The 22,384-nt window shown below is 35.8% G+C and overlaps 1 protein-coding gene across 6 annotated transcripts in view; it reads left to right on the top strand.

The window, feature by feature from the left end:
- Window positions 1-2,038: 2,038 nt before the first annotated feature.
- Suco (SUN domain containing ossification factor) overlaps window positions 2,039-22,384 on the top strand; it is a 59,220-nt gene continuing 38,874 nt past the window's right edge. For 2 of the 6 annotated variants that reach the window (XM_075988394.1, XM_075988400.1), the window contains exons 1-6: window positions 2,072-2,426; window positions 14,010-14,121; window positions 15,665-15,775; window positions 17,870-18,024; window positions 19,334-19,471; window positions 19,766-19,916. In XM_075988394.1, coding sequence (XP_075844509.1) covers window positions 2,365-2,426; window positions 14,010-14,121; window positions 15,665-15,775; window positions 17,870-18,024; window positions 19,334-19,471; window positions 19,766-19,916 — 729 coding nt within the window. In that variant the 5' untranslated portion in view covers window positions 2,072-2,364. Of the gene's footprint in view, window positions 2,427-14,009; window positions 14,122-15,664; window positions 15,776-17,869; window positions 18,025-19,333; window positions 19,472-19,765; window positions 19,917-22,384 lie in introns of all 6 variants that reach the window. The other 4 variants (XM_075988395.1, XM_075988398.1, XM_075988397.1 and 1 more) reach the window with 3 other exon arrangements.

Below are 22,384 nucleotides of genomic sequence, written 5' to 3'. Positions count from 1 at the left end.
CACACAGGGAAAGCACTCACACATACAAAATAATAAGTACTTTTAAAACAGAAATCAGACTGAGACAGCTGTAGAATATCAATAAGCAGTGTTCTTCCACAGTATTTGATTTAATTCCTGCCTCTGGCCAGGTTCTTGTACTGACGTTCCAGCTCTGATTTCCTTTTGTAGTGGACTGACTGTAAACCAAATAAACCCTTCATCACCAAATTGATGTTGGACATGGTAATTTATTATAGAAATAGAAATCCTAACTAAGATACATGAAAACAGTACAATGCTTTCTCAAAAACAAAAAACAAAACAAGTAGGAGGCTAAGGAAGGGAGAAAGTGGAGTTCAAGAACAGTCTGCACTACATGGCAACACCATGTCTCCAATATGTAAAAAATACTTGCATACTAATAATTTGGTTTTGTTTTTGAGGTGAATGCTGGTCTGCTGTGGGGAATAGACAAAAGGTTTTTATTGTCATATAACTAGAAATGGCATCAACTGTTAACTATTGAATTGACAGATAAAGATAATTTAAGGAGAACTCTTCTGAGGACAATATTAGCATCTTTCATAGATTTCCTAACATATGGTTGTATTATTTCCAAGAATTACTCGGTGGGTTATTTGTCCTCTGGAATATAACAACCCATTCAACTTAGATTCAACAAAATTGGTATTCATTAGGCATTTTCCTTGCGTTTTTCCTATGAAGGCATGAATAAGTCTCGTCACTTTAAAGCCATCCACCCTACCTCCAATAACAGAAACAACTATATTATGTCCTGAGACACAGATAATTGACAGTAACCCTGTGTCCCCTTCCTCCACTTTGTTGAACAGCTTTCTTCGGAAAGTAGTTTTGTCTTGCAGTAGGAAAAGGCAATACGAGCAATAAAATTGAGTTGCACTTTTATATTTTGTATCCAATAAAAGAAATATCTATCAGTAACGACTAGTTTCTATTAGTGTCAGAGTAATTATTAGTACTAGTAAGAAGTGTGCCAGCACAGACAAGGACAAATGTTTCTTCCAACAGCTGCGTTTCAGGATCAGAAAGCTCCATAAAGCATTCTGAAGTTGCACGCTAGCGCTCCCTAAATTATGATCCCGGGTTCTCAGCTCCTTACACACTTGGGGTCTCCATGCTGTGGACATCAAACACTGAATTTTCTTTTTGCCCAGTCCACAGCAAGTGTGTGGAGAAGGCGGCTTTCCCTGCTTTTGAGGTACCCTAGGATGCAGAGCGTCTGCAGTGCCGGTCTCGTTGCAGCGAACCCAAAGCACGAAATAAGGACAACAAAAACGAATTCTACATCTCAGGAATCTGGCGGGCAGGGAGGAATGAATTCTCACTTAGGTGCAAGAAAAACAAACAAACAAACAAACAAACAAAAAAACTCAGTCTCTCAGTCCCAGCCAATCCTATGAGAGGAAACCTCGACACGCCTCTTTCTATCTTCCAATCAGCATTTACCTCAATAAGCCAGACCCACTGCCTTGGGTAAACCGATTTTTAAATTACGTTAGTAAGGCTTTCTTCTGACCGTCCCCAGTAATTCTAGGCCATTCCATGACTGTGCTCAAAGGAAGAAAACCGGACGTAACAATGACGAAACTAGTCAGTCTGGAGCTGAGAAGTGATAACTCAAAAATTCTAGAATCAAACCCGCCGGTTCTAAGGAGCAAGAAAAGGGGTTCGGGTAGGAGGACTACAACCCCCAGGCGGCCGTGCGAGGAGGCGGCGCGCGCAGCAAGAGGGGCGGCCCATTCGAAGGCGGAAGGCCGAGGGTCACAGGACTTCCTGTTCGAACGCCAGCAAGTGGGCGGGACCCGCGTAGGCCGGGCGGCGGTTGAGTCGCTCGGGAGCTTTGTCAGCGGCGGGGGCGTGGCCCGCGCGGAGCCTGGTGTAGCGAGCGGAGAGGGACGTGGGTGACGCGTCTCCTTCCAGCTCAGCGGCGTGCGTGGTGTCGGGGCCCGGGCGGCCATTGGCTGTTGAGAGGCGAGTACGCGGCGGCCGTTGGTCTCTGGCAGCACGGAGCGAGGGCTCGAGCGGGCGGGGCGGGGATGGGGAGGCAGTGGCGGCGACTGCCGGAGGAGGCGGGCGCGGGCGAGCGGGCGGACCCAGTGGCGGCGGCGGCAGTCCCCGGAGCGTCCCTGTGAAGAAGCGTCCCTGTCCGCGCTGCCGTGGGCCTTTTGGGGAGGCCGGCCGGGAGGCAAGCCACTGCCGAGCCGCTCCCCTAGCGCCACAGCCCTTCTGACTCTCGGTCCCAGCCTCGCGCTCCTGCTCCGGCTCCTCCATCTTGGCCTCGGCAGTGACTGCTGCGGGGAGGATGTGCCGCCTCCTGGCAGGGGGAAGAAGGAGGAGAAGATGAAGAAGTACCGGCGGGCCTTGGCCCTGGTCTCCTGCCTTTCTCTCTGCTCGCTTGTCTGGTGAGTAGGGGCGACCTCGCGGGACTTTCCGTAGGCACCATAGGGGAGAGGAAGCAGGTCGAGTCACACCCCCAAGTCATCTTGGCTTTTGGGGGTTGCGGGTGCTCCTGCTCCCCAAGCAGGGGACACAGCGGCCACCCGGCTCCTCCTCTTGAGACGATCGAGTTGTGTTTTGGAATTTTCAGAGTCCGACGGGGGGGGGGGCGGGGAAAGGGAACAGAGGGGGATCACTTGGTGCCTTTGTACTCAGGTGCGCCCGCGCTGCAGATGGGGCAGTTTGGGTAGTGTTCAGAGAGCTGGCGAGCGAGTAACTCGGTTTTCCTGGCAGTCATTTGCTTTCCTTCTGAGGTCAGGGCATGGGCGAGTCAGGTGTGATGCGTTCCGGACCTGTGATTTTGAAAACGTGAGTCGGCATGAGGGTAAGAGTACCGTATAAACAGTTGTTCTTCTGGTCAGTTCTCGCGCAGTCTTGACCAGTGGTCCCTTTGGGGCTGCTGTTCTTGAAGCACAGGTCTTAGGAAGCCCTTTTCTGGTTACCTTGATGGAGAAGGTATCACGGAGTGTCTACCGTAGTTCTCGGCCATGGCCTTTGGTACTGGGAGAGTAAACTAGTCTGCTACCTGTTCTGTTCTTTGTCTCTGAAACTTTAAGTTCGTTTTAAGCGTATCTCTGGTTTCTGAGGAGCAGAAATAGCTTGTGAGCCAAAGGATTGCCAAAGGTGTACTTGGGAAAGCCATTCTTTCTGAAGGAATTCCTGGGAGAATTCTTTCAGCGTCGTGACGTTTGGTGACCGAAAGGATGGCCTTTCTGTTGAAGTGATTTTGTTTCTTACATTAAAATCTAGATGGACTTTTTTATTTAGCTTCTTCAAAGCACTAACAACAATTCCGTTTTATGGGTATGTAATGGAATCCAGGGACTCTGAAGTTGTAGAGTTGTTGCTCCTATAGAATAATATATTAATAATGGTGAAAAGAAACCTCCTGTCTGAGAAAATCTGACTGGAAGGGTCTATATTTTGGAGAACAAAATGTTTGGTCTCCTGTTTGTCATTCTGAGCCCTTTAAATACTCAACAGAAACAGGTATCTGAAACGGGTGTGGGGTTAGACAGCAATTTCTTAGAGTTGATGAGCTTCTCCTTGTGTCCATTTTTCTCCTCTTGTCCAGAAGTTGTCTCCAAGTTGTGTTACCCACTTCTGTTTTGTAGATGGAGTGTTGAATGTTCATATTATAATCAGTTTCTGGAGTTTACCTCTTTACCTTTTAGTATTACTCATTTTAGTCTGATCTTACACTGTCATTGTTTGATAGATTGTGATAAACCTTTCTGTTTTTGTCTTTCCTGCTTAGAGTATTATAGATTTACCTTAACAGAAAAACAAACCCAGCCTGTCCATCTCATTCATAATGGTTGCATTTTTTTCTTTTGCACACTGTTAATCATAATTCTTGGATAAGTAGGACAATGTATTCTAGGTGTGATTGTAGCATAGCTACAGAACAGCAGTGGTAGCCAGTGTTTGTCAGCCATGCCAGGCATGTGGCATGTGTACATTTTAGCATCTTTGTCAGCACAGCCCACTCAGGTAGGTAATGGTAACTTCATTTTGTATTTTACAGATGAGTAAGTAGAGAGGCTGAGTTAAGCTTGTAACTGAGAAACATGGTTAAGGTTAAGCAGCTACTTCATTCTGGAGCTTAGATTTGAACCTCTTTTGACTATAGGTTAAATAAGGCCTGTGTTATAGACAGATACGGTGCCATCACTTACTAGACACAACCACTCCAACATGTTATATAACTTCTTTGAACTTTAGTCATTGGAGTCTCAGTATGATAAAATTGATCCATTTGTATCCAAGTTACTAGAAGTAAATGAGGTAACACATAGGCTACTCTTTATAGTAAACAGTAAGGACATCGTATTTATGTACTTCATTACAAAAGCAGTCAAAAGTGTTTTCTTATGTTACTGTGTAGTAAACATTGTGACTCTTAAAAGTGAGCAGTCCATCTTGTTTTCAGTCCTGAAGCTATAGTGGCTAAGAAGCCCCTTTGTTAGTTCCTACTGCTGCCGTAACAAATTACCAGGAATTCAGTGGCTTACACGTAGTTATTTTATAGTTCTAGGGTGTGTGTGCAGGAGTCCAAAATCAGTCTCGCTAGGCCAAGATAGTTAAGGAGGAATAGCTGGTTCATCCTGGGGGATAGGGGATTCCCATTTCTTTTACTTTAACTTCTAGGGGTTGCTTGTATTCTTTCTCCTGTCTCGCATCACTTCAACCTCTTTCTTCAGCCTTCAACATCTGCTTATGACTCATCTTCTTGCCTCCTCTTCCTCCTCTAAGGAGTTACTATATTGGGTGTACTCCTGGTCAAATCTAGGAGACTCTACATGTCTCAGAACTCTTAATTTGCTGAGTCTTCAAAGTCTCTTATAATATAAAGAAAAATGTTCAGATGCTGGAGATGCAGAACTGACAGTCATTGGCATGGGAAGTTGATCATCTCACTGAAGTGGAAGATGTGATCCATGCCTTTGAATAGATGTTCTAATTACTAAAACTGTGCATGTGCCTTTAAAATGTGTCTAATTTTTTGTAAGTTATATACGTGTGCTAATATAACATAGTATATTAGTATATATAATTACATAAGTTAGGTATTTAAGAAAGTTAAACATTGTTTTAATATTACTGTTTGTTTCCATTAAAGTTGTAATTTTCAATGAGAGCTGTATGATTGACTAGATTATTTTATATCAAATGTAGATGAGGAATGGTTTACATTGGTTAGTCTTCTTAGCCTTTCTATTTTCTTAATGGCTTATGCTTGTAATACTATGTTTGTTGACTGTTTTTTGAAAAAAAATGTTGTAAGGGTTTATTTAGTTAAAACAAGATAAGATAATCCTTCAATCTTCTTAGCTGGACACATGTGTAAACCACAGTGAGTGAATCATGGTATGCTGGAGGTAAACCCCACTGCTTTTGAACTTCCATTCTTTCTTTGGATTTCTGGCTATAGGTCCTGCAGTTTTTGATGTGTGTCCAGCTAGCCCTTAAGATGAATAAATCCGTACATCAATCTTAGTAAAGGCTTGTTTTTAAGTAGTAACAGATCTCTCCTGTCTGGGCCTCAAAGGATGATCTTGGAAGAGCTAATATTTAGACCAATGAGAAGAGCTTGACATTTAACCAACTCTGATATAATTGACAAAAATATAAAGGCACATAGAAAGGACATTATAAGCATCAAATGAAGAATTTGTATTTTAGGGTATCCTTCCTTCTATCATAAATTATGTCTTTGGGTCAGTTATTTCTATGAATCTTAGTTCTTGCCTGTTTATATTTTCCAAGGTGAATAATTCAAAGAGGGAAACTTGTATTACAAGCAAAGGGAACATTTTTGTGAGGTTATCTAGAGTGTTTAGTAGGGATGTAGAAAAGGCTAAAAGGAATGTTAGAAGTAGGTTTTTGAAGAGATTTGAATACAATGCAGGTGAACTCTGATTTTAACCAGACAATGAGCAAGTGAAGTAGGTTAAATGAGAACAAAAGAGGCAGGCCATGTTGATATTTTAATTAGATTACTAGCAAATATAAAATTGATTGACAGACTTTGGAGGTGGTAGGTCATTAATGGAGATGCAGTAGGAGAGCGTTGGGAGCTGTGTAAATTAAGATGTGACCTTAGACATATGTCAGTCCAGTTTTCATGGATGGAAGAGGTTTTTTTTTTTCATTTTTCCCCCTTGGGTTATGATTCTATTTCTGTATTCTTAAATTTTTCCTCTCATAATTTTTTCAACGTCTTATTTTTGTTAATATATGGACAGAAAAACAAGAAACATGAGCTATGTGTTAGCTTTTTCTCTTTTTTATTTGTATACACTTTGAAAATTTCTGTTCTGTCTTTTACCTGGAAATTTTTATGAAAGATTGGGAAAAAATTGGGGTTTGTTCATGTATAGTCGGAGAATAGCATGTGGTGCTTGGAAGCAGTGGTACATCTTTATGAAAATCTGTAGCATCTGTGTCCAGACACAAAAAGGCAAATGACTCTTTTAATGTTCTTTGAATTATTTTTAGGAGCTGGAGATGTGGTTCATGTTGCCCTTTAAGGTTAGACATTTGAAGATGTTTTAGAATGTAAGTAGAAATAAGCTTGGCAGATAATGAAAAAAGAATCAAAGATATTAACACTTTATTTATCTTTGAGCATTATCATTTTATATTTGTTTGTGACTAGTAAATTATTCTTTCACGTCTCAAGCTGAACAGAGAAATGAACCCAATACATATAGTTAACGTTCTTGCACTTCTAATGAAAAGGGAGATGTTTAGAAAAGTACTAAATTGCCTTTTTCCCCCTCTCAAGTCATCTTCAGTTATATTATACATATAAATACAATATACACACACTTATTTTGTAGCTTATTTATATATGGAAATAAATAAAACACCCTGCTTGAAACAGTGATTTACACATTTCAAATTGTTTTTTAGTGCCAGCTACCTAATACATAGAACAGAAAACACAGTTTTTACCTGCATTATCTATTTTGTTTTCAAGACCATATTATGAAGGGTTTTCACAAAGTATAATTCTACATGTCACAAGGGAATGGGAAATTGCTTTTGAGTATTTTCAGTATAAAAATACAATCCCTTGGGTTATACTTGTTTCATAAATGGAGTGCTTTTTTGTTGTTGTTTTGTTTGCTTTTGAAGGACCTGTCTTTTTTTGTGTATAAAGCCTTGGGGTTTCTTAAGTGCTAGACAAGTACTCTACCTTGTTCTGCACCCCAACCCCATAACTTTATTTTTGTGATGAATTACTAGCTAAAGTGATTTTTGTATTTTACGTACAAGTAAAAGTGACACCTAGCTTTATTTATCAATGTTTTATAATGTTGACAGGGTTCTTAGGTATCTTGTACTAAGTACTACTATTATGTATGTTCTGATTCATTCCCTCTGGATACTTTGGTATCTTATTAAATAAAATAGGAAAATAGGAAAGGCTATAGATTAGTTTTATTGTTGTTTTTTTGAGACAGGGTTTCTCTCTAACAGCCCTAGCTGCCCTGGAATTAACTCTTGTAGAACAGACTGGCCTCGAACTCACAGATATCATCCTACTTCTGCCTCCCGAGTACTGGGATTAAAGGCATGCGCCACCCCTACCTGGCTAAGGCTATATATTAGGATTTAGAATATTCCACATTTTTTCACAAATTTATTTAAAGTAATTCTTTGTTAGCTGCAATATATTTGATACAGAGAGGGAAGCAGTAAGTGTGGGACTTGAGCCTTGTGTACAAGTTGCTTGTCATAATACAGGTAGACACCTGTATTAGAGTAGTGGAAAGGGTCTGGTATTCATTTTATGACCATTGCAACTCTTGTGAAATATACAGCCTTTTAGTATGGACATTTTCATTTAAAGATAGAGAAGGAAGACACATACATGGACATTAAGCATCTTGGCCAAGTTTTCTCACAGCTACTTTGGGGTGGATCCAGAATCCAGGTAGCTATGAGTTGTGAGCCTGTGTTCTCTTAACCGTCATTTTCTGCCTCTGTGCCAGTAGAAACTTGGACTAGTTTCTTTGCCTCCTTTTTTGCAGACAGATTTCTTATTGAAAAGGTGCCTGGATGAGCGAAGAGAGGATTTAAGAGCAGGAGTTAACAATCTGAAACTCTTTTAAAAAGCACACTTTCCAGCTGGGTGGTGGTGGTGCATGCCTTTAATCCCAGCACTCAGGACGTAGAGGCAGGAGAATCTCTGTGAGTTCGAGGCTAGCCTGGCTAGAACAAGTTCCAAAACAGCCAGAGCTGTTACACAGAGAAACCTTGTCTTAAGAAAAAGAAAGAAAAAAAGAAAAAAAGTACATTTTCCTAGGATTTTTACCTTATGGGTATTTTTGTTTTTGTATTCAATTTAATGTTACTGGATTAAATAAACTCAGCTATTTTTATACAGCCAACATCCTAGAAATATGATTAGAATGCTATTGACTTGTTCAAAAAGCTGAGTTTCATAGTAGTTATTAAATGTAAAAAATAGGACTGGAGTGGCTAGGAAGGCTTGAATGTATGCGCCGGTTATAAACTCTCGTGTGTGAACAGGTGCTTCATGAGTTGAAATAAGATGCTCTGATGATGCTAATATGAATGATGGCTTAATCTGTATGTATGTGTTTCACTGCCTGCAGTGAGCAGGTGGTATTTAATTGTCAAGGGGAAAGAGTATGGGTAAATTGTTAATGAATGGATAGAAGTGGTAATGCAGTTAAGCCTAAGGAAAAATGGCAGATATATTTGTGAGAGTATGATAAATTTTATAAGTAAAGCCAAAGAGCTAGATGATAAATATCCAACAAGGGAATTTATTTTGAGGGGTTTTGTTTTGTTTTGTTTTTTGACATTGTTGTGCTAGATGTGTTTCAGAAGAGAGACTTAACGAGAACAGGTACTTTGAAGCAGAGTAATTGAGTTTGCCACAGCAAGAATGAAGAAAGTAAGTGCATTAAGCACACATTTTATGGAAGTAAACGATCTGGTTATGTGGTTGTGAATTTGACCCGTAGTGCAACTGTGGAGTGAAAGTCACAGCATTAAGCTAGTATTCAAAAGAACTGTCGTAGTTTGTGTCTAGCCTGCTCTTGTTGAGCACTCCTTTCTGTTACTCATCTCACCGTCAGCAGATCTACCAAGGCTCCTCTGCATTCTTTGTAGGAGTCTGCCAGACAAGAAAAGGTAGTTTATTGAAACATGTAGATGAGAACATAAACCCTTATATTTTAAATTATGAATTCATGAAATAGGTTCAAAGAGAGAGAGAGAGAGAAATGTGTGTTTTATGTTGGTGGTGTACAAAAGGAAATGGAAGAGTTAATAAAAGATTGAAAGAGGAATGATCCGTTAGTTGGAGGGGAATGAACTAAACCCAGAATTGTGTAAGACTTAAAAATGCAGGCCTGAGAGATTCAAGACTGGAGTTGTCTTCATAGAGGAAATTATTTTTAAAGCAGAATGTTTGACTTTTGAAACATTTTGAGCTTCTTAGATAATAAGAGTCAAAAATGACAAAGAGCTTTGAAGACCTGGTAGCTGATGCTGATGCCTTCCTGTAATCCCAGCACTTGGTGGGAGGGAGGATAAGCAATTCAAGGCCAGTCTCTGTCACCTGAGACAGTCAAAGGATAGAAAGGAGGAAACTGGAAACAAAGGTGGAAAGACCTTTAAGATCACTTTGTCAGCAGTTAGTGTCTGATAAGGTTGAAAAGTCTGAAAACAAAAACACCTTGTTTTTTAACAGGGAGGTGTTGATAAACTTTTGGGAATTGAAAAGATGATGATGTTTGGGAAGTGGCAGACATGCATTCATACATATTTGTTTGGTAATCTGAAGGAAAAAGAGTTCGTAGAATATTTATCATAAAAAAGTTAATGGCTACAGTAGCCTTACACTTTTTTTAAAATTTTTTTATGGTTTATTTAACTTTATTTTATATGCATTGGTGAGAAGTGTCAGATCCCCTGGAACTGGATCTTCAGATAGTTGTGAGCTGCCATGTGGTTGCTGGGAATTGAACCCGGATCCTCTGGAAGAGCAGTCAATGCTCTTAACCACTGAGCCATCTCTCCAGTCCCAGCCTTACACTTTTATTTTAATTTTTAAAAAGGATTAATTAAATTTTGTATATATGTGCATGTCTCTGTGTGGGTATGTACAGTGTGAATGCAGTTGTAGATGGAGGCCAGAAGAAGACTTGGAATTCCCTGGATTTTAGAGACTGTTTGTTGTAGCTATGCAACTTGAGTTTTGGGAACTGAACTCTGGTACTCATCAAGAGTAGTATGTACTCTTAACCACTGAGCCATCTCTCCAGCCCCATACTTCTGATATTTATCAGTCCCTTAATGAAATTCTTTTAAATGTTTGCCTGGGGATGAAAACTTGAAGACTTAGTCTCGAACCTACTTTTGAGGCTTTTTATTGTTCTATGTGTAGATTTCTGTTTTGTCCAAACTATACTGTTACCCTGGCACTAATTTATTTGGGAACTTTATTTGTATTTTGAACTGAAATTACTATAGAAAAAGCACTGTGTTTTGAATTTTATAGGATAAATACATCTTGCACAATTTCTTAATATGCCATTTTAACTATGATTAGTGTCTGATTATTTTCAGTAGCTTAAAGAAAAATTTTATTGGCAAAATTAGTAATGGTAGGTTAAGATATAAGACATTGCATACCTTGCTCAGTGCTTCTTCATGATGGATTACTGAAATTATAGATCAATCTTTAGTGATCAATCATTGAATAGATTTGATATGTGGAGTATAGTGACTTGAGAAAATCCAAGACCAGTTCTTGAGTGATGGTTGGTAATTATCTGAACTTCTAGATTGAGAGGTTTGATTATCAGCAAGCAGTAGAACAGAGTTTTCTCAGCTAAACTGAAAGGAGAAGGGACACGTTGTGCTCTTACCTACAAAGAGACTAAGAGACCAAGCAGAAGCAAAGCAGTTTTTAAAGAACCCCATATACATATATACATCCATATCTATATGTGTATGTATTTTAAAAATTTAAAACCAAGCATTTGAAAGAAAAAAAGTTTGTGCCTATTAAGCAAGACTCTGGAAGCCAAATGACAGTTTGGAACTATTTCATCACCAAAGTTTAACCAGAATGACTTCCATGTCATTTACTCATTTCTCATAAGTCTTGTATTACTTCATAGAACTTCATAAACATAGTTTAAAAAAATTTAAGTAGTAATGTTAAAGAATAAAACCTGTATTTTTCACTGTTAACTTGAACCGTACTGCCCTAAATGAATGGTCAGCACTGTATTCCTGTATGAAGAATGAGGTGTGAATTTGGTATTGGAAGCATTCTTTAGCATGAGTGTTAACTACTGTTCTACATAGTGTAGATGATTAGATTCCTTTACATGCTTCGAATAGTTTAGGTATTTAGTCCTTGTATAGTTATGGCTATATAAATGCTGTTCACAGCCGATTCATGTTGTATAATCTGATAGTTCCCCTTTTCCTATCTTACTAAATTTGCTTTGTTTAAGTACAAAATCTTTCCAGTTACAGTGTATACTTGAGACTTTCAAAGACTGATCATTAGGTATGAATTTTACCTTCTGTCAGGCTCATGACCTTTTGATAACCTTCCATCTAGACTGGTTCCCCTGCGTTCCTTGTTTTTAGCTGTCGTCCTGAAGCTACTCTTTCTAGACAGAAGATAGAATCCCTTTGATCCTTCTATCTCAGAACCATATTGCTGTAATTGTAGCTTCATAGGTTAGTCAGTCCTTGTATGCATTAGAACTGTCTTTACTAGCAGTAGCCTACTTTTATTTTTTCAAAAGGTATCCATCCTTGTAGTTTCTGGATGTGGTTTTAAAATCTACCTTATATGTCAATATTTTGAATTGTGTTAAAATGACATTTTTTCAAGTAAAGCAGTTGTCTTGATATTGGCAATCTCAAATAGTTTGATTTAATAGTTTTCATGTTAAGTTTCTATCTTTTATTTATTGCAAGTAAGGACTTATATAACATTTTATAACTAGGAATGTAATTTTTAATATCTTATTTGTAATAGTTAATTCCTTTATATTTTACACTTATGTGAACTCATCTGTATATGATAAACTTATTATTTGTAACTCATAATAATTTTATTGTTACTTTTCCACTTTGGTACTTTTTTAAAATTGATCTCCCCATACAGTATTTCTGATTACGGTTTTCTCTTTCCCAGCTCTGCACCCACTCAATTCCACCCCTTTTCTTTCTCTTTCTCATTAGAATACAAACGGACTTCTAAAAAATAATAACAATATAAAGTGAAAATAAGCAAACCAGAATAGGATGAAACATAAAATGGACTGGGTAGTGATGGCGCACACCTTTAATCCCAGGACTCAGGAGACAGACAGGCTCAAAAAAAAAAAAAGATAATAATTAAAAGGAAAAGAACCAAAGAGAAAGCCTAAGAAGCATATGCAGACACATACACACAGAGAGAAATCCCAGCAAAATTAATATATACACGGAAGACTATAAGAGGGAAAAAAAAAACAGTAATGCCCAGACAAAGCTGTCTAAGACAAAATGCCATTGAGTTCATTTTGTGTTGGCTATCTGCTGATGGGCTTGGAGTCTGTCCTGAAGAGTTGTTTTTATACCCAGTGAGACTCCATTGGAGAAACTCAGTTTTTCTTTGGAAGCGATTATCAGTTGGAGATAGCTTCTGGGTTAGGGATGGGAGCTTGTGTTGGCTTATGTTCACTTCCCCTCTCAGTGCTGGTACCCCATCTGGCTTAGACCTGTGCAGGCCCTGTGCTTGCTGCTACAGTCTCTGAGTTCATATGAGCATTAGTCCTTCTGGTGTGTAGAAAGCCTAGTATCCTTGATGTCCTTCATCTTCTCTGGCTCTTATAATCCTCTTCTGAAGGATTCCCTGAGCTCTGAAGGAAGAGATTTGATGGAGGCCTCTCATTTAGAGCTGAGTATTCCAAGACCTCTGACTCATTCACTGTACATTGTCCTGTTGTGGGATATTTTTTTTCTTTTTTAATTCTTATAGCATATAATACTAGTGACAGTAGATAGCGATGCTGGTCTTGTTTCATGATTATTTTTGTTTGTTTTTTTTTATACTAGCTTTCTATTATATGGTATATATGTTCCTATACTGTATATGTGTGCTTTTCATTTGAAGAATCTTTATAACTGTGTAAATTTATCCAGTTGTCTTTTAGTGGAAATGGTGATGGTCCTAGGTATGCATTACAAATAAAATAGATTTGTATCTCAACCAGTTTTGACAGTCTGCGCTTTCTAATTTGTTTTAATTTAGAATGAAAGTAACTTAAATACTAGGCTAAAATTTTGGTAGAGATTTTTCTATTTCATTGTTATGAGGAACTCCTGAGATTATTTTGACATTAAGATAGCTCAGAGATGTTTGTGTAGTTATTTTTGTTGATTGTTTTCAGCTAAATAATCATAAGGTATTCTATTCTTCCTTGCTAACTTGGTAGAGAATTTTTTGCTTTAGAAGAACTGTATTTTATTTCATAATATTATCAACCTGTAGAATTTGTACTTATACAGTTTCTGTTACTTCTGGCTGTCAGAATTCTTTATGTAAAAATAGTTACAAGTTTTACATCCATGTTTTGGAATAATTGATGCAGGTTTTAGAGTTATCTTTAAATATTTGTAAATGTCTTTGACATCTGGACACTTTCTCAGGAGGCTAACTCTGATAACGTTCTGTACCTGCTGTGAGAATTATCAGATGCTTCTTTTGTGAGGTTGTTTTTATTGCACTCTCTAGAAATTTATGTATTACTTGGCAGTGATAGCAATAGAATTATTAGCTTTTTCCCTTTTAAGATATTCATACTCTAAAGTTGTATTCTTGGGATTAGAACAAGAGCTTGTTTTTTATTGCCTCAGGTTGTAGTCTATAAAAAGTGTATGTTAATTTCCTTTCTGTGTTGTTCATTGTTGCTGCTGGTTGGTGTCTGCAGGCTTCCTAGTTGGCATGTGTGCTGTAAAGAGAGTTCTTCAGCTTCAGCATCGTATTATCCTCAAGACGACAATTGTGCATTAGAAAGTGAAGACGCACAGTCCCAGAAAAAGGTACCTTAAATGGAATTGACAGTCTTGCTTTCTAAGGCTGTCTTATTTTAGAATGAAAGTAACTTGAGAAATACTAGGCTACAAATTTGTTGGGGATTTCTGTTTGTTATGAGGAGCTACCAAGGTAATTTTGACATTATGATAGCTCAGATATTTGTGTGTTAATTTTTGTTGCTGTATTTCAGATTTTGGTAACATACCATGTTCTACAGTAGGGAATAAGAATGATGTATATTAAATAAGAGTGCTCTTTTATTGCTAAAGAAAAATATACTTCTATAAATCAAAAGCTATCAGCAGTAAGTGCTTAGAGAAGTTGCAGTTGGAGGCTTTGTATTTCCTTAGAAATAATTAGGTGCAGTGAATAGATTAAAATACCTGATAGTTTTGAAATCATTTATAACTATTATTTCAAATGATAAAGGTAAATGTTGACTTGTATTTGTCTTTTGCATCCAATTCTGTGTATTTAATTATAGAAATAACTAAGGCTAACTATAAAACAATCCTCTTTGTATTCCCAAAGGAACCTTAGTTTACTGCTTGTTGTGAATGTTCAGGTGTTTTCCTGTGGGTATAGATATACATTTAAATAGGAACACAAATTAATATTTTCATTTCCATTGAGATAACAAAAATGTTCCACAGAGTGATTTCCTTCCTTTTCCAAGGTATATCCTCATGCTCTTTGATCGTTTACTGTTTCTTCAGAATGGCTACATTTTCGTTTTATTATATAGATACATGAGAATGTATTTTTTTCTTCATGGATTTTTGTGTTTTTCCTCAGCTTGCCTGCATGTATACCTATATAGGCATGTTAAGCATATGTATTATGACATATTTTTTGTTTACATATTTGGAAGTTTGCGATCTGATAATTTGAATAAGATTATTTAATTTTTTGAGTTGTATAAAATTTATTCCTGGGATGGATGATGTAAACTTTTTGAAAATTTGTCTAAATCTTTAAAAACAAAACATAAAATTTTATGCTTTTATTCACAGTCCATAAAACTTGTCTTTAACTTCTTCTTTGATAATATATTTAAATATAAAATGGTATAAAATGAATTAAGTAAACATTAAGTGGGGAAAAATTATTTCCAGGAACATTTCGATATTTTGTGTGTGTTAGATAAGCTCAGCTTTAAAAAGGTGAATATAACTTTCCTTTTATGAAATGTGTATCCTAGGAAACATATTTAAAGGCATAGGTGTAGAAAATTTTAATGAGCATATCAAAAGAGAGGTGAAATAAAAACATGTATATTCCATGTAATTATGAAAGTTTTACTTTGTTTCTGATACATACTACTTCGTGATGTTTATTAAACAACCAAATGAGGTTCTTAAATTCACATTTTATATTTTAAGTGTGGTGGCAAGGATAGGGATAGAAGGAGATAGAAAATAAACATGTAAATATAGTTGAGAATCAAATGTGTAGAAGACTGGTGCTGTAGCAAAGGAGGAGATAGATTTGATGGCTGATTTTTTTTAATAAAATAATTTTCTTAGTTATTTCTTTGTCACAATGTAGGATGAAAGAAAGGAACCTAGTAATGCTGAATTATCAGGAAAATTGAATTCATATTTACCTATCCTTCCAGAAGAAAATAAATTAAAAGATGACTACTCTGTGGATGTACAAGTAAGCTTTATATTGCTGTTGCTTTTTATAATATACCTTTGTAGTCTTTTTGTATAGGATTGGATGCCTTTGTTTTGTCTTTCTTTACTCTAAATTACCATATAGCAGAATGTAAAATTAGCAATATAAATAGTAGTACTTGTAATAGTAGTACTGATTTTGAGAAAATGTAAAATTATAGATTTAATAATAAATATGATTGTTTTCTTAGAAGTAAAATTTGAGTGAAAGTATTTATTTCTTCCTTTGTTCTATTATTTGGCTCATAAATATTTTCTTATTTTTAGGTACCGTAATTTTTTTTCTGACCTGCTTTGTTTTACAACAGTAGTTGTATGTAGAAGAACACAGAACATTTTTTGATGTCAATATTTAAATTTATATAGGATGCAAAGTTAAAAGAATAGATTAGATAAAATGTTTTACCCTTTTTCTTCAGATGATTGTTTTTCATTTTATGCACCAGAATTAATGGAAGATATTAAAAACCTGAATAAATATATTGTAAACCTAGTAGAATGCTGATACATCTGGAAACCATTTAATCCAACAGTATTTGAAAGAACTAGGAATATTGGATTTGTAGACAGAAAGATTAAGAAAAAAAGCAAAACATCTTACATATTAAATGTAAGATGAGTATTACATGTTCATCACAGTATGAGGGAGTTTTGCTTTATTAGCTTTTGGAAAACATTTGCCAAATATCTATTCACAGACTAAAAAACTGCCATTTGTTGCCCTTCAATTACATGAATATTTTGAAGCATATAGAACAGCAGTTCTCAGCCTGTGGTTTGCGATCTTCACAGGGGTCACAAATCAGATATTTATATTACAGTTCATAACAGTAGCAAAATTACAGTTAAAAAGTATCAACAAAATAGTTTTATGGTTTGGAATCACCACAACATGAGGAGCTGTGTATAAGGATCACAGCTTTAAAAAGGTTGAGAACCATGCTCTAGAAGCTTTTATCTCTAATCCTTTGAAATTTTACTGTTAAGTACAAAATACATGTTGAATTTTAAGGACTTGGATTAAAAAATATAAAATCACTTCAGAAAATTTTGAGTATATGCTGAAATAATGTAGTATTTTATAATGTCCTTTCCTAAAGACTTCCTGCCTTAAAGAATAAACCAGTATTATTTGTGATAATTTCTCTGCTACTTATTCTCCAAATGATCACACACATTGTAACCTTTTACACTGTCCAATGTCTTCTTTTTCTTTCCATACTGGTTCACCTATTTGGCAAGGCCTACATCATCTAGTCTGAAACAGTTGATAGTTTTCCTCTTTTCTTGAACTTTATATGAATTCTTCTTACTTGTTATTCTTTGTTAAACCTTTAAATGCATTGTGTGATAGACGCTGGGGAAATTAAAGTCAAAAGAACGTTTTCCTTTTTTAATGCACTTATATTATAATTGAAAACAGGAGGGAGACAAATAATAGCAGTTGAGCTATTATGGATGTAATAAGTCTGAGTAGGAAATAGTGGAAATAGAAAGGATGGGAACTAGCTAGTTCTATTGTAGCCGGTTTGGGGGGCTGATAAAGGTTTTCAGATATGAGAAGTGTTTGATCGATTTTTGTTTGGGAGGGGTGAATGACCTAGAACATTCTAGACTGAAAGAAAAGCAAATTATTTATTGCATTGTAATACTTGTGCATATGCTATATTGTTATTTAACTGATAAACATTTTTCTATAAATTTTTAGGGATATAATTACTGTATCATACCATTTTATATTTACATAGGATTCTTTAGTTACTGCTAGTATTCATTAATTAAATAGAAGTGGGATTACTTGTAGGACCTAATAAATAATAAATTTCTTAGGGTAGTAATGTTGGAAAAAAGGATTTTGTGTGTGTGTAAAAGTTTTTCTTCGGTAATTTTCTTTTTTTAGTTCTGGAGAATTAAACCTAGGGTTCCAGGTCTCATGTATATTAAGCACTTACCATTAGACTAAATACCCTTAGATTGTGAACATTATATAGTCATTTTTCAGCTTTCTATGAATTTTTGTCCGTCAAAAAAAAGTGATTAATCTTAACAGTTAATAAAACCTTTAATAAAACAGAACGTGGAAACGACAAAGTCAAGTCTACCTGTGGTTGACTCACTCCCTACGGTTGATTTACATGAAGATTCTTCCAGTGTAGTTGTGGGCAGTGAAGACATTGAAAATAGCTCCAGCTCATCTACCTCAGAAACGACTCCAGTCTCAAAGCTTGAGTAAGTCTTTATGAAGAGAAGGTTGGGTTGGGAGAGAAGCCAAAACAACAAATTAGAAATATTCCATAATAGGACACCTTAATATACTCAGGGTTGATATTTGTCCTAAATAACAGATAAGATTTTATAGTGTCTGTGTCTAATTTGTGTGTACTGAATGTAATCTTAATAGTGAGCTTATTTACTTAGCTGAGTAAATGAATAAAATCGATTATGGCCCGGCCATGAATCTCTACAAAGCACAAGTTCTACTCAGGAGAATGTATGAGTTTGTTTGTGTTTTTTTTTTGTAATCTGTGTAGTTATTCAAAAATTAAATGTCAGTTTATTTATTATTACTAGTTTTCAGTAATAGTTGTGACTAGTTATCTTTTTCTAACTCTTAAAAGTTATCTTTAGTAAATCAATTTTGTGCTTTTGAGTTCCTTCAGCTGTATGTAATGCAGAGAGCAAAGCCAAACACCATCTCTTAATATTACGTTATGTATTTACTCTATCCTAGGATTGACAATAGTAGGTAAAAGAATACGTAAGAGCAAATGGTTTTTATTGCCACTTTAAAAAATTTTATACTGCTGCAAGTCGGTTGTTAGTGGGCTGGTGAAGTTGTGCACAAAGATAGTGCCAGTTTGGAATAAATGTTGCTTAGTTAAGGAACAGAAAGCATGTTGAGAAAAAACTAGATGCTATTTCAGGAACAATTTAAGACCAGGATACTGTTTATGTAAACAGTAGGTTCTTAATTCTCCCATATTGTTAAAAAGGATTGTGAATTACAAGTAAGGCAGGGGAAAATACTGAAATATTATCACAGTTCTTTCAAAAGTAAAATTGTAAAAGTGCAGTAAATCTTTAGCAGAATGGCCTGAGATAATTGGTAGTTTTGCTGTATGTAATACTATTAATAGATTCAGTTTGAACAGAAATTGAATGTTAGAGAAGATACACTTAGAAAAATAACCTAAGGTCTTATCTTTTATTAGACCAAATACTAATTTAATGTTGTGTTTTAAAATTCAGTAGTGTTTTAGAACTAGGTACACTCACAGATGGTTGGTTGTACATGATTTAAAATAAAAAGCCTAGGCTGGCCTTGGCCTCTCAGTCCTGTTTTAGCCTCCTAGGTACTAGGATTAAAAGCATATGCCATTGTGTCCAATTTAAAAATAATTTTTAAAAACATTCCATAGATCCACAAAACATTCTTCTTTTGGAGGCTTAGGTTATGTTTCAGTGCCACTATTAGAATTTTAAATTTGCATTAAGTCAATTAAATTATTGGATTATTGTTTTTTCTTTCCTCTTTTAGTGAAATAGAAAAATCTGGTACTTTATCTCTAGCCAAGCCTGGTGAAACGGAGCAGTCTGAAGTTGACTGTGATGCTGGTGAGGCTCCTGATGCAGATGCTCCAGTTGAACAGCCTGCTTTTGTCAGTCCGCCTGAAAGGTGAGTGTAAGCATTTTAGTACAGTTCTTTGTTTTTTCATTTTGTTTTTTAGCATGACTGCATCTTGTTGTGTAGACCGCTAGAACTTAATGTAACCCAGGTGGGCCTCACATACAGGATACTCCTGCCTGGCTCAGCCTTCCAGGTGCTGGGACTCCAGACCTGCACCACCACATCTGATTGTGATAGGATTCTATAATAACTACTATTACAACTGGAATTTTGATAATCATAATTGTATAAAACTTTTTATCCAGCTAAAATATGTTTAATGTATCTTTTACTTTTAAATAGCCTCGTTGGCCAGCATATAGACAATGTGTCATCTTCACATGGCAAAGAAAAGATAACAAAATCAGAATTCGAATCAAAAGTTTCAGTGAGTGAACAAAATGGCAATGATCCAAAGTCTGTGTTGAATGCTTCAGTTACTGTGAAAAATGAGGTGAGTTATAACCTTGACTGTCTCCATCCATTATGTAATGTACTTTAGTGGAATCTTGAAAAAAATTGCTAACTATATTTATTATAAGATTAGAGATATGCATAAAGCTGATATGAACTCTGCTTCTATATATAACATACAGTTCCTTTATAATCTGACTAGTTTTTAAATATATAAGTGTTCTGGTATAGATTCTCTTTGGTTTTATATATAATTATACATCTTTCTGCCCACCATCTCAGCTATTTGGGGCCATATAAGTAAAGTCCTCACTTAAGCAATGTTTTAGAGCTATAATAGATGCCACGACCATTAAATTGAAAATATGATTTAATTCAATAAGGGCAAATACATGCTTCTCAGCTAGAATATTTTAAGGGCACATTTTTGTTACTTATGTGCAAGTTGCAACTAGATTTTAAACTTCAGTCTTGAAACATTATTCTTACAGTAAAGAGGGACTTTATATAACGGTGAAGCAGAGATGAGATCTTTTCCTCATCTTGAAAGCAAACTAAATTGAATGAAAGAGAAATTTAAAATACCAGCCACTCATTTTCATTTATTCCTTTTAGTTTGGGATGTTCTATTCATTTTAGTGAATTTTCATTTAAACTTCCTAACCTATATTTCAGAGCTTTATACTATCGATAAGACCAGATGTGTCTGTCTGTGGTGCTTCCTGGAAAAACAACTCAGTTTTCTGTAGTCCAGGTTCTTAAAAGAACTCACTTTAATTTTTTCAGTGGAACCAGATCATCTGTTAAGGTTCTTTTGTCAAATATCACACCCCCAAAATAGGCAAACATTAAAAATGTCTCCTTTGGAGCTCTTTCAGTATCAAATACGAATTGAAGCCTGGCAGCCAGCTCTGTCCTAAATTTACTTGTTTTCAACTAGTAGCCAACCCACAGTATCTAAGGCCTTAGACTGTGAACTTGTGCTAATAAGCAAAAGAATGAAATCTTAATTAAATGTATAATTACCTCCTGAACAAATTAGTATCCCAGAAAGACTGTTAGAAATAACACGAGTATTCAATTTAGAATAATTTTGCCCAGTTAAGTTCATGTGAATCACTTGGGTTTCCAGTGAAAGCAGCTCTTTGCAGCAGCTGTTAAGATTTGCAGGATAGTGACACCATTAGACACATAGTGTTTTAGAAGGTGGTTCCATTTGTAGACAGTGCATTAGAAATGGATTTTATGGTTTTGTTAGATCTGTTATTTGGTGAGAGGAACTTTGTTACCTAGAACTCAAAGAATGTACACGCTTTTTTGTTTTTGTTTTGGGGGCTTTACTATCTCAGCCAAGTGACTTTTTATAATTAATTATTTACCAGAGCTAGTTTTCTAAATAGACTTTGTTAATAGGCACATTAAGGGTTTTTTTTTTTTTTTGTTGTTGTTGTTGTTTTTGTAATACCCAAATGGTTAAAACATGACATGACTAGGTAAGTAAATTACTCTGCTTTAGGAAAAGAAAAAAAAAGAAGATCGTGTGCCCTTTCCTGATTATAGCTCCTCTTCAGACCGTGCTAACATACATTTGGGGATTTTATATTTTTTTATTTGAGGACTTTCAAACAGAGTGTTCTGATGCTCTTGCCTTTATATGGACTTTTACTCAGTTTTGACATTGGGATTTGTCTCTTGTGCTTCTTGATTATTCTGTTACAATTATTCACTTGAGGAATATTTAAGTTTCTGTTTTCCTTATATTAGAAGTAGTGTTGCAGTGTGCAATTACACACGTTTAAAAAAATAACATACAAGCATTTTTACTGACAATGTACAGAAGTGTGAATTAGTGGGTATATATATTTTGCAAATACTGTTTTTAAGATTCCTTCAGCAATCTGATAGATTCCCCATAATGCATTAGACATGTCACACTTTGCCAAGACTGTCACACTGTAAACTGCCATCAGATTGGTAGGATTTGTGTATCTGATTTTATTAGCTTTTCGTGGTTATTTTTATGATTATATTTTCCTTTTGCTGAATTTCTTGCTTCTACTTCTTTTGCTTATTGATTTTCAGTCATTTACATACATTTTTTTGTTGGTTGAAAATACTATAAATCACTCTTGAGACTTGTTTCATGTAACTTATTGGCATAATTTTATTTTTAATTTTTATATAACCAGTGCATGGAGTTTTTAAAAGTGTATTTCATGCATCCATTTTTTTTTTTGTTAAACCCTTTTGCTAGCATGAGATATGATCACTTTTTTTGTGTGTGTTCTTTTAAAGTAAAATAATCTTGGGGCTTTTAAAATAACATTTTAAAATTACTTTAAAATTTTTGAGCCTATAATACTTGTTACTTTTTATAAAAACAATGTTACATCTAAAATTACTCCTTTAATAAGTAGGTGTGTACGTCTTAGATTTATTTGAAGGTGGTTGTATTGCAAGTAAATATATATATGTATATATTGAAAAAGAAATATTACTCATTCAAAA

The sequence above is a fragment of the Microtus pennsylvanicus genome, chromosome 10, assembly GCF_037038515.1.
Source record: "Microtus pennsylvanicus isolate mMicPen1 chromosome 10, mMicPen1.hap1, whole genome shotgun sequence".
NCBI classification, from domain to species: Eukaryota; Metazoa; Chordata; class Mammalia; order Rodentia; family Cricetidae; genus Microtus; species Microtus pennsylvanicus.
Note: the sequence above shows the minus strand (reverse complement) of the source record. Positions and strands in the feature narration are given on the sequence as shown.